The sequence below is a fragment of the Theobroma cacao genome, chromosome 2, assembly GCF_000208745.1.
Source record: "Theobroma cacao cultivar B97-61/B2 chromosome 2, Criollo_cocoa_genome_V2, whole genome shotgun sequence".
Taxonomy (NCBI): Eukaryota; Viridiplantae; Streptophyta; class Magnoliopsida; order Malvales; family Malvaceae; genus Theobroma; species Theobroma cacao.
This window is the reverse complement of record NC_030851.1, coordinates 12,070,611-12,083,129: the sequence shown is the minus strand read 5'-3', so window position 1 is coordinate 12,083,129 and position 12,519 is coordinate 12,070,611. Positions and strand designations below refer to the sequence as shown.

Sequence of the window (12,519 nt, the reverse complement as noted above, 5' to 3'; positions counted from 1 at the left end):
AATACTCCCCTATTCTGAAGCTACAGTCTGCATGTCCTCCGCATGGCCACCACCCATCATCAACTCTCAGCAACAAAGCATTCATCAATTAGATATGCAGCAAACGAAAAAGTTCATGCATCCATTATATAGGTAACAAGAAATTGCCACTAATCTTCAAAATTTTCGACACTCTAAGCATTAATCATGAGGAAGTCTGAAAAACTCATTAACAAACATGCACAATTGATTCATTCAAGGTTCAAAAATTATAAAGTTTGCCATTAACACCAACCTCATCCTTTCTTTACACAAAATAATTGAAAACCAAGTGTTTGAATGAGTACTTATCTTAGGAGTGTAGGATTTCAAAAAATAAAAAAAAATCCAAGTAGAAAGAAAATGCAAAAATTTGGAGTGAAAAAGAGAAGACAAAGGAAGGCAAGAGATTGGTAGTAAAAGGAATAATGGGAGTAGGGATGGTAGTCGAAGAAAAAGAAGATTGACAAAAGAAGAAAAGAAAAAGAAAAAGAAAATATAAATAAAAAAATTAAAAAAAAGATTTTCAAAGCAAAATTTTTTCACTCGAAGCTTTATGCTTTGAGTTTGAGAGTCGCGGCTCTCAAGGTTGAGCGCCGTGGCGCTAAACCTTTCTACCAATTGTTGTTTGTTCAGCACCGTGATGCTCCAAATGAGGGCTGCAACGTTGAAACATTCTGTTTCAGCGACTAATTGTTGCTTCGTCTAGCGCCGCGACTCTTCCTTTGAGGGCTATGACACTGAAACATTTTGTTTCATGCTACAGTACTAATTTTTTTTTTTACCAATTACCTGCAAAAGGAAACATAAAAAAAATTAATAAATCAAAAGAAATAAATTCTAACTAAACTAAAAACAATTAAAAAAACTAAAATAAGTAAAGTTTAGAAACTTGGGTTGCCTCCCAAGAAGCACTCATTTATAGTCACTAGCTTGACTATAGTGCCCCATTTTTCAATTCTTCATCCTCGGAATATGTTCTAAGGCTCATCCCATTAACAATGGTTGTTCTTGTATCCTCACTATAAATCTCAATTATTCCACAAGTATAAACCTTTACTACTTTGAAAGGACCCCACCATCTTTCTTTGTGTTTCCATGGAAAAAGCTTGAAGTATGATCTAGAAAGCAGCATTACTTTTTGTCCAATCTCAAAAGGATAATTAGATGGTGGTGGAGGATGCTCCGTTGGTGTTTGCTCAGCTCTCACAGGCGGAGGTGGTGGCTTAAACTCAAATATTGGTGCTTGCTCACTTATAGGTGGAGAATTAGGCTCACCTTTTCCTTCATCAATTAGCTCCATTCTATAGCAACAATTTGTAAAGCTAGGATGTTTATTTGCATTGAAAATATTAAACTCAACTACCTCTTCTACAACTTTAAAAGTTATCTTGCCTTCCCTTACATCAATGATTGTGCCTGTGGTAGCCAAGAATGGTCGTCCCAAGATTAAAGGAATTTCTTAATCTTCTTCCATCTCAAGCACAATGAAGTCCACTGGAATGTAAAAAGGCCCAACTTTAACCAATACATCCTCAATAATCCCAACAGGATACCTGATTGTTCTATCTGCTAATTGCAAAGAAACTATGGTAGGCTGTATCTCCTTAAGTCCAATTTTCTCAGCAATTGACAATGGTATGATTGCAACACCTACACCCAAATCACATAAAGCTTTAGTAAAATTAAATCTACCAACAGTACAAGGTATAGAAAAACACCCTGGATCTTTAAGTTTTGGTGGAAGCTTGTTCTGAATTATTGCGCTCCACTCCTCAATAAGTGCCATAGTTTCAAAGTCTTCCAGTTTCCTCTTCTTAGTTAAGATGTCTTTCAAGAATTTAACATAACTTGGCATGTTTTCCAAAGCTTCAGCAAAAAGGATGTTTATGTAGAGCTTCTTGAAGATATTGAGAAATTTCTCAAACTATTTATCAAGCTTTTGCTTTTTAAACCTTTGTGGGAATGGCGGTGGAGGATAATTTGCTTCAAAATTCCCTTGATTTTTTGCTTGCCCATTATCTGTCTTTTTCGCTTTAACTTCTTTCTCAACAATTGCCTTGTCTTCATCTATATGCTCCTTTAAAGATTCATTTGATTTTTCATTCACCCCTCTGACTTCTTTTCCACTCCTAAGCTGCATTACAATGTTCCATACCTTTGGGATTGACTTGTGTATCACTTGGTAAGGCACCTTGGGGTCTGCTGTTGATGGACTTTACAAGCTGTCCCATTTGGGTCTCAAGATTTCTCAAGGAGGCTCCATAGCTCTGAATTATGGCATCAGTCTTAGACATATATTGCAAGATAATTTCTTCCACTTGGGACTTCTTTTCAGGAATTGGTGGTCTAGATTATTGTTGAAAACCAGGAGGCACGTTGGGGTTTGGATTGGAAGGCCCTGCATTGTTGTTCCATGAAAAGTTGGGGTGGTTTCTCCAACCAGGATTGTATGTATTAGAATACGGGTTATTCTGCTGCTTGTTGAAGTTTCCCACAAATTGGACTGATACATAATTGTATAAACATTGATCACTGGAATGCCCATCTCCACACATCTCACAAACTACAAATGAATTTTGGACTGCATGAACTCCCAATGTGTCAAATTTCTTGGACAATGCAACCACTTGTGCAACTAAGTTGCTAATTGCATCAATCTCATAGGCTCCAACAGCTTTTCTAGAACTCGACCTTTTTGAAGGCCATGGATAATTATTTGAAGCCATCTCATCCAACAAATTATAAGCATCAGCAGCATTTTGACTCATCAATGCCCCACCAGCAGCAGCATCAATTGTGGTTTTAATTGACCCAATTAACCCATTGTAGAATGTCTGAACTTGCAACCAATCAGGAATCTCATGATGTGGACATCTTCGCAGTAGTTCTTTAAACCTCTCCCAAGCTTCATAAAAGGACTCACCATCAAATTGTGTGAATGAGGTGATATCGTTCCTCAACTTTGCAGTCTTTGCAAGTAGAAAGAACTTTGTGAGAAACTTTTGAGCCAATTCCTCCCATGTAGTGATAGACCCATTAGGCAGTGAATTAAGCCAGCTTTTTGCTTTATCCCTTAGAGAGAACGGAAACAGTCTCAATCTAATAACATCATCAGTTACTCCATTGTATTTAAAAGTATCGCAAATCTCCAGGAAATTTACTAAATGAGCATTATGATCATCATTGGGTAACCCACCAAACCGGACTGAAGACTGAATCATTTGAATATAGGCTGGTTTAATTTCAAAATTATTCGCATTGATAAAATGTCTCCTAATGCTTTGGTGCAAACCTTGCAACAGAGGAACTGCATAATCTCGCAATGCTCTATTTGCTTTGGGAACCCCATTAATGGCATTATTACCATTATTAATATTATCCTCGACCATTGTCTGATTTAAAGCTGCAACTTGTAAATTCTCCCTTTGACATCTTCAGAAAGTTCTTTCTATCTCAAGATCAAAAGGAACAAGATTCAAGTTGTCTCTTCTTTGCATACAATGACCAAAGATATTTGCAAGAAAACAAAAGCTAAAATTAAAGCAAGGAAAATAAAATTTGAAGTAAGACTAAATTGCTTGGTATTAGTATTAGTAATAAATCTAGAAATAATTCCCCGGCAACGGCGCCAAAAACTTGTCAGTTAAAATCCTACTACGCAACTATACGTATTAACTAGATAGTATATTAGCAAGTAGGGTATCGATCCCATAGGGAATTGATCTAAAACTTTACTAATTACTAAAATTAGAACAATTCAATCTTATCCAAACAATCAAAATTTATTAATTAACTAAAATTTAAACCAACAAGAAAAATCAAAGTAATAATAACTTGAGAAAATATCAAATCAAACAAGCCTAGGATCACAGTATCCCTCACACTTCATCTAAATCTTACCTCTCTTACTTAACTTATTTCAATGGGTTAAATTGCTACCCTAGAGTCCTAAATTATTTATCAGGGTCTCCCGACTCAACCTATAAAAATATCTATTTTAACCAAAACACTATATCCCTATTTGATTTGAAATTAAAAGAGACTCATTAAGTTCAGGCTCTAATCTGGCTACATACGGCCTATAGGTATATCTCTATCCTATATGCAAATCAATTTATATGATCATATGCTATCTCAATTTTAGTTTACTCTAAACTCCCTTCCCAAGTTTGTTTACGTTCCTAGATCAATTTAATTGGTGATCAAGTAATTAAAAGTAGTAAGAACAAATTGGAATAAACAATTCAAATCTCATTAAAATAAGTAAGAAAGAGATTTAAAAATTTAGACTACATGTGAGTTCAATTGTAATCCTAGAAAAAGAAAATTTAGTCACTCATAATTGCAAAAATAAATAACATTATAATAAATTTAACAATTGAAAGTAACAAGAAAATTAAAAGCTAAGGAAGAACACAAAACAATTATTCCCGACTTGATCTCCAAGTTTCAGCCTCAACTTCTAGTTTCTTGAATCTTTCAAAAGTTGTCTCTAATGTTGTTAAACATATCCTATTTATACTAATATACTTAACCTAAAATTCCTTCAACTAGGGTTTAATTGGGCTTAAAAGTGTAATGAGAGGCCCAAAAATCAATTGTCCATCTTTACAAATTTCCATTCCTGACACAGTACATCCAGCCATTTTCTGAAGCAATTTTCTCTATCTTCGAGACAGAACTAGGCAAAGTGATCTGCATGAAAGTTGTAGCTCTGTCTCTTAGCTTTTCACTGATTTGGAGTTCTGTAGCTCGAGATATGGGAAAAATACTGAAGCATATGCAAGTAGATTCTAGGTCTTTTAACATCTTATTTTCCAAAATTATGCCCAATCACTGTTAATCCTACAAAAGAAATATAAAAACTAATAAATCATAACCAAATTAAAAGGAATAACATAAAATTAAAATAACTAACTTAAAAGTAACCTAATTATAAAAACAACTAAAAATAAGTAAATTATAATTGAAAATTGAAGACTTAGCTAATATTTAATAACAAAATTAAAATAAAATAATTCTATAAATAGAATTATCACACTCCTAATCTTAAGATTTTGCTAGTTCTCAAGCAAAAGAAAATTACAAAAAAAATAAACATAAAAAATTCTAGAACATGAGATAGAAATACCAAATCATGATTTCTCAATTTTTTTCTCAAAAGTTAACTCCAATTCCAACCTAAGGTAACATATAGCTAATCCTTAAATTCATGCATCAATTCAAGTGACAACTTATTTTTCGAATGGACTTCTGTGTTTGTGAAGCTCTCTTACAAAGAATATCATGCAATTTGGATTAGTTTATACCAATTTTAAGCATAGATTAGTACTATGATCCCATAAGTTTGCTTTTCATTTCTCTCTCCACTAATGTAGATTAACACTTATTCAAGGATCAATAGGTCTTTATCAAGCTTGTAATGTAAGGCTAGGGTCAAGGTATGATAAAGGATATACTTAGGCTCAAATTCACCCTAAACACTAAGTAACGCTTCATTTATAGTCTTCAGCTAGACTGTCTTGGACTTGAGGCCGTATCAAGCAAGTGAATTGAGGACTTTTGATGATTAATTTCGCCTCCCCAATAATGCTTTAATCTTTGTCCATTGACTTTAAATTTTAGACCATCTATCCCTCTAACTTCGATCGCTCCATGTGGGAATACCTCATTGACAATAAAAGGACCAGACCACCTTGATTTGAGCTTTCCCGAAAACAATTTTAAGCGAAAATTATAGAGCAACACTGCTTGTCTTGGCTCAAAGCTTCTTGCCAATATCTTCTTATCATGCCATTCTTCGTTTTCTCTTTGTTGAGTTTGGCATTCTCATAAGCTTGAAGGCGAAATTCATCAAGTTCATTTAATTGCAACAACCTTTGCTCACTTGCTACTTGTAGATCAAAATTTAACTTCTTCACAGCCCAATAAGCATTGTGTTCAAGTTCCACCGGTAAGTGACAAGCTTTGCCAAAGACGAACTTATATGGAGACATACCAATCGGGGTCTTGTAAGCAGTCTTATATGCCCACAATGCATCATCCATTCTCTTTGACCAATATTTTCTTGTGGGACACATAGTTTTCTCCAAAATCCTCTTGATTTCGTGATTCAATACTTCCGTTTGGCCACTAGTCTGAGGATGGTACGTAGTGGCAACATTGTGTTTAACTTCATATTTTGCCAGAAATGCATCAAAATATTTGTTACAAAAGTGACTTCCCTCATCACTAATGATTGCCCTTGGAGTGCCGAATCGAGTGAAAATATTATTCTTGATGAAATTCATTACCACCTTCGAATCATTATGAGGAAAGGTTGCTGCTTCAACCCACTTGGAGACATAATCCACAGCAAGCAAAATGTATTTGTTGTTATATAAAGATATAAATGGACCTATGAAGTCAATACCCCATACATCAAAAATTTCTATCTCCATTATGTTGTTGAGAGGCATCTCATGTCTCCTTGAGATATTTCCCACTCATTGGCACCGATCACAATGCAAAACAAAATTGTGAGCATTCTTAAATAATGTAGGCCAATACAAACCTGATTGGAGAACTTTAGCAGCAGTCCTAGTTCCTCCAAAGTGCCCTCCATAATCTGAAGAATGGCAATGGTGAAGCACACTTTGAATCTCTTCTTTATGGACACATTTTCTGAACATCTGGTCTTTACACTATTTGAACAAGTAAAGCTTATCCCAAAAATAAAATTTAACATCATGCAAAAATTTCTTTTTCTGATGAAAATTTAAATCAGGGGGAATAGTATTGCTTACCAAATAGTTTACAAAATTAGCATACCAAAGAAGTGATTTCTTACCAACTTGAAGGATTTGTTCATCAGGAAAAGTGTCTTTGATTAAGGTTGAATCCTTACCTTGAGCTTTAATCTCTAATCTTGAGAGGTGGTCTGCAACTTGATTTTCTGTTCCTTTTCTATCATGAATCTCAAGATCAAATTCTTGAAGTAAGAGAATCCACCTTATCAATCTTGGCTTAGCATTCTTCTTGGCAATCAAATACTTGATAGTTGAGTGATTAGTGTACACTATCACCTTTGTCCCCACCAGATAGGAGCGAAATTTGTCAAAAGCAAAAACCACAGCCAAGAGCTTCTTTTCTGTTGTGGTATAATTTTTCTGAGCCGAGTTTAAAGTCTTGCTAGCATAATAGATGGAATGGAAGATTTTATCCTTCCTTCGTCCCAAAACAGCTCCCACTGCATAAGCACTCGCATCACACATTATCTCAAAAGGAAAAGTCTAATCGGGACTAATTATGATAGGTGCAGATATTAATCTTTTCTTCAATTCATCAAAAGCAACAAGACATTCATTATCAAACTTAAATGGCACATCTTTTTCCAATAAATTGCAAAATGGTTTAGAAATTTTTGAAAAGTCCTTAATAAATCTTCTATAAAACCAGCATGACCAAGAAAATTTCTAATACCTTTGACATTTATTGGAGGTGGTAATTTCTTGATTGTTTCAATTTTTGCTTTATCTACCTCAATGCCATTACTAGAGATCTTGTGCCCAAGAACAATACCTTCTCGCACCATGAAGTGACATTTCTCCTAATTGAGCACCAAATTTGTCTCTTCACACCTTTTGAGTACCCTAGCAAAATTTAAAAGACAATCATGAAAATTATTTTCAAAGACTAAGAAATCGTCCATAAATACCTCCAAGCATTTTTCCACCATGTTTGTGAATATGGCCATCATGCATCGTTGAAAGGTGGCAGGTGCATTACATAATCCAAATGGCATTCTTCTAAAAGCAAAGGTGCCATAAGGACATGTAAATGTAGTCTTTTCTTGATCTTCAAGAGCAATAGCAATTTGGTTATAGCCAGAATAACCATCTAGAAAACAATAATATTCCTTACCAGCCAAGCGATTTAACATTTGATCAATGAATGGAAGAAGGAAGTGATCTTTCCTTGTAGCTTTGTTGAGCTTGTGGTAGTCCATGCACACTCTCTATCCAGTCATCGTTCTTGTTGGAATGAGCTCATTATTGTCATTGGCCACCACAGTCATTCCTCCTTTCTTAGGAACACATTGAACTGGACTTACCCATGAGCTATCAGAGATAGGGTAAATTATTCCGGCATCCAACCACTTGATGATTTCCTTCTTGACCACTTCCTTCATGATGGGATTCAATCTTCTTTGTTGTTCAATTGTGGCTTTGTGATCTTCCTCAAGAAGAATTTTATGCATGCAAATAGAAGGGCTAATTCCCTTAATATCAGCTATGGTCCACCTTATTGCTTTCTTGAATTCCCTAAGTGTTCTCAATAACTTCTCCTCTTGCAAGCTAGTAAGAGCATCAGAAATAATAACCGAAAGAGTGGAAGATTTTTCAATAAAAGCATACCTCAAGTGTGCTGGTAGAGGTTTGAGTTCCAAAGTAGGTGGCTCCTCAATGGAAGGCTTAAAAGTTGGCACCAAAGAAGCTGAAATATCTAAAGACTCAAATTGATGATTAGTTCTAAATCTAGAGTGAGCATTCAATAAATTTGAATATTCAATAAACTCATCATCATCCCTATCAGAGTTAGCAACTAAACATGCTTCAAGAGGATCATTGAGATTTTCTTCTAAGAAAACATCATGTGTCAAATTGTTCACTACACTCACAAAAAAACAGTCTTCAGATGTCACAGGCAATTTTAAAGCTTTGAAAATATTAAATGTTACCTGTTGGTCTTGAACTCTCAAAGTGAGCTCACCTTTTTTAACATCAATCAAAGCTCTAGCAGTTGCTAAGAATGGCCTCCCAAGAATGATTGGAATTTGCCTATCTTCTTCCATGTCAAGAATTACAAAATCAACTGGAAAAATAAATTTATCAACCTTGACAAGAACATCTTCAATAATTCCCTTTGGGTACACATAAGAACGATAAGCCAGTTGCAAAGTTATAGAAGTGGGTTTGCATTCCCCCAAACCAAGTTTCTCAAAAATTGACCAAGGCATTAAATTGATACTTGCACCTAAATCACTCAAAGCTTTTGCAAAAAATAAATTACCAATAGTGCAAGGGATTGTGAAACTACCTGGATCTTTGAGTTTTGGTGGCAGCTTGTTTCGGAGAATTGCACTACACTCTTCTGTAAGGGAGACAATTTCAAACTCACCTAGCTTTCTCGTTTTGGAGAGGATGTCCTTTAAGAACTTGACATAACTGGACATTTTTTCCAAAGCTTCAACAAAAGGGATATTTATGTGTAATTTCTTGAAGACATTGGTGAACTTTTGAAATTGCTTTTCAAGCTTTTGCTTTTGGAGCCTTTAGGAAAAAGGTGGTGGAGGATGGATGACTTGAGAAGTTCCATGATTTTCAGCCTTGACATCTTCTCTCTGTTCGACTTCACTCTCTTTTACACACATTCCTTCCCTATCAACAACTTCATTCTTAGGTTCATCTGCTTTTTCATTCACCCCTTCAATCTCTTTTCCACTCCTTAAAGTGATTGCTTGGCATTATTCCTTACCTTTAGGATTGATTTGTGTGTCACTAGGTAAAGAACCTTGAGGTCTATTGTTGATGGAATTTGCAAGCTGTCCCATTTGGGTTTCAAGATTTCTCAAGGATGCTCCAAAGCTTTGAATTATCGCATCATTCTTGGATATATACTACAAGAGAAGTTCTTCCACTTGGGGCTTCTTTTGAAGAACTGGTGGTCTAACTTGTTGTTGAAATACCAGAGGCATGTTGGGTTTTGGATTGAAAGGCCCTGCATTGTTATTCCATGAAAAATTGGGATGGTTTCTCCAACCAGGATTATAAGTATTGGAATATGGGTTGTTCTGCTATTTGTTGAAGTTCCCCACAAACTGGATTGATTCAGAAGTGTATGGACATTGATCATTTGAATGGCCATCCCCACACATCTCACAAATTGAATTTTGAACTACATGAACTCCCATTGTGTCAATCTTCTTGGACAATGCAGCCACTTGCGCAGTTAAGTTGCTCATTGCATCAATTTCAAAGGCTCCAACAGCTTTTTTCGAACCCAACCTTTCTGAAGACCATTGATAATTATTTGAAGCCATCTCTTCCAACAAATTATAAGCATCTGCCGCATTCTTACTCATTAATGCCCTACCAACAGCAATATCAATTTTGGTTTTAATTGACCTAATTAGCCCATTGTAGAATGTCTGAACTTGTAGCCAATCAGGAAGCCCATGATGTGGGCATCTTCGCAGTAGTTCTTTAAACCTCTCCCAAGCTTCATACAAGGACTCACCATCAAATTATGTGAATGAGGTGATATCGTTCCTTAACTTTGCAGTCTTTGCAGGCAGAAAGAACTTTGCGAGAAACTTTTGAGCTAATTCCTCCCATGTAGTGATAGACCCATTAAGCAGTGAATTATGCAGCATTTTGCTTTATCCCTTAGAGAGAATGGAAACAGTCTCAATCTAATAGCATCATCAGTTACTCTATTGTATTTAAAAGTATCGCAAATCTCCAAGAAATTTACTAAATGAGCATTTGGATCATCACTGGGTAACCCACCAAACTGGATTGAAGACTGAATCATCTGAATATAGGCTGGTTTAATTTCAAAATTATTCGCATTGATGGAAGGTCTTCTAATGCTTTGGTGAAAACCTTGCAACAGAGGAACTGCATAATCTCGCAATGTTCAATTTGCTTCGGGAACCACATTAATGGCATTATTATCATTATTAATGTTATCCTCAGCCATTGTTTGATTTAAAGCTGCAACTTGTAAATTCTCCTTTTGACGTCTTCTGAAAGTTCTTTCTATCTCAGGATCAAAAGGAACAAGATTCAAGTTGTCTCTTCTTTGCATACAATGACCAAAGATATTTGCAAGAAAACAAAAGCTAAAATTAAAGCAAGGAAAATAAAATTTGAAGTAAGACTAAATTGCTTGGTATTAGTATTAGTAATAAATCTAGAAATAATTCCCCGGCAACAGCGCCAAAAACTTGTCAGTTAAAATCCTACTATGCAACTATACGTATCGAATATATAGTATATTAGCAAGTAGGGTATCGATCCCATAGGAAATTGATCTAAAACTTTACTAATTACTAAAATTAGAACAATCCAATCTTATCCAAACAATCAAAATTTATTAATTAACTAAAACTAATTAACTAAAATTAAAACTAACAAGAAAAATCGAAGTAATAATAACTTGAGAAAATATCAAATCAAACAAGCCTAGGATCACAATATCCCTCACACTTCATCTAAATCTTACCTCTCTTACTTAACTTATTTCAATGGGTTAAATTGCTAACCTAGAGTCCTAAATTATTTATAAGGGTCTCCCGACTCAACCTATAAAAATATCTATTTTAACCAAAACACTATATCCCTATGTGATTTGAAATTAAAACAGACTCATTAAATTCAAGCTCTAATTTGGCTACATACGGCCTATAGGTATATCCCTATCCTATACGTAAATCAATTAATTTGATCATATGCTATCCCAATTTTAGTCTACTCTAAACTCCCTTTCCCAAGTTTGTTTAGGTTCCTAGATCAATTTAATTGGTGATCATGCAATTGAAAGCAATAAGAACAAATTAGAATAAACAATTCAAATCCTATTAAAATAAGTAAGAAAGAGATTTAAAATTTTAGACTACATGTGAGTTCAATTGCAATCCTAAAAAAAGAAAATTTAGCCACTCATAATTGCAAAAATAAATAACATTATAATAAATTTAACCATTGAAAGTAACAAGAAAATTAAAAGCTAAGGAATAACACAAAACAATTATTGTCGACTTGATCTCCAAGTTTCAGCCTCAACTTCTAGTTTCTTGAATCTCTCAAAAGTTGTCTCTAATGTTGTTAAACATATCCTACTTATACTAATAGACTTAACTTAGAATTCCTTCAACTAAGATTTAATTGGGCTTAAAAGTGTAATGAGAGGCTCAAAAATCAATTGTCCATCTTTACAAATTTTCATTCTCGATACAGTACATCTAGCTATTTTCTGATGTGATTTTCTCTATCTTCAAAGCAGAAGTAGGCAAAGTGATCTTCATGAAAGTTGTAGCTCTATCTCTTAGCTTTGGACTGGTTCAAGAATCGCATCATTTGAAGTTCTGTAGCTCGTGATATGGCCAAAATAATGAAGTATATACAAGCAGATTCTAGATCTGTCTGCACCATACTTTCCAAAATTAAGCCCAATCACTTTTAATCCTACAAAAAAAATATAAAAACTAATAAATAATAACCAAATTAAAAGAAATAACATAAAATTAAAATAACTAACTTAAAAGCAACCTAATTATAAAAACAACTAAAAATAAGTAAATTATAATTGAAAATTGAGGACTTAGCTAATATTTAATAACAAAATTGAAATAAAATAATTCTATAAAATAGAATTACCACACCCCCAAACTTAAGATTTTGCTAGTCCTCGAGCAAAAGAAAATCTCAAAAGAAAACTGAACATAAACAAAAT

General features: G+C 34.5%; 2 protein-coding genes across 2 annotated transcripts; both read right to left on the bottom strand.

The window, feature by feature from the left end:
• LOC108660645 lies at positions 1,481-2,315 on the bottom strand. Its single transcript, XM_018114898.1, has 2 exons — positions 2,177-2,315; positions 1,481-1,887 (listed from the first exon to the last, which is right to left on the bottom strand). The coding sequence occupies exons 1-2, from the start codon at positions 2,313-2,315 to the stop codon at positions 1,481-1,483; spliced, it is 546 nt and encodes a 181-aa protein (XP_017970387.1).
• Positions 2,373-3,410, bottom strand: LOC108660644. Its single transcript, XM_018114897.1, has one exon. It carries the CDS (start codon positions 3,408-3,410, stop codon positions 2,373-2,375), a length of 1,038 nt encoding a protein of 345 aa, XP_017970386.1.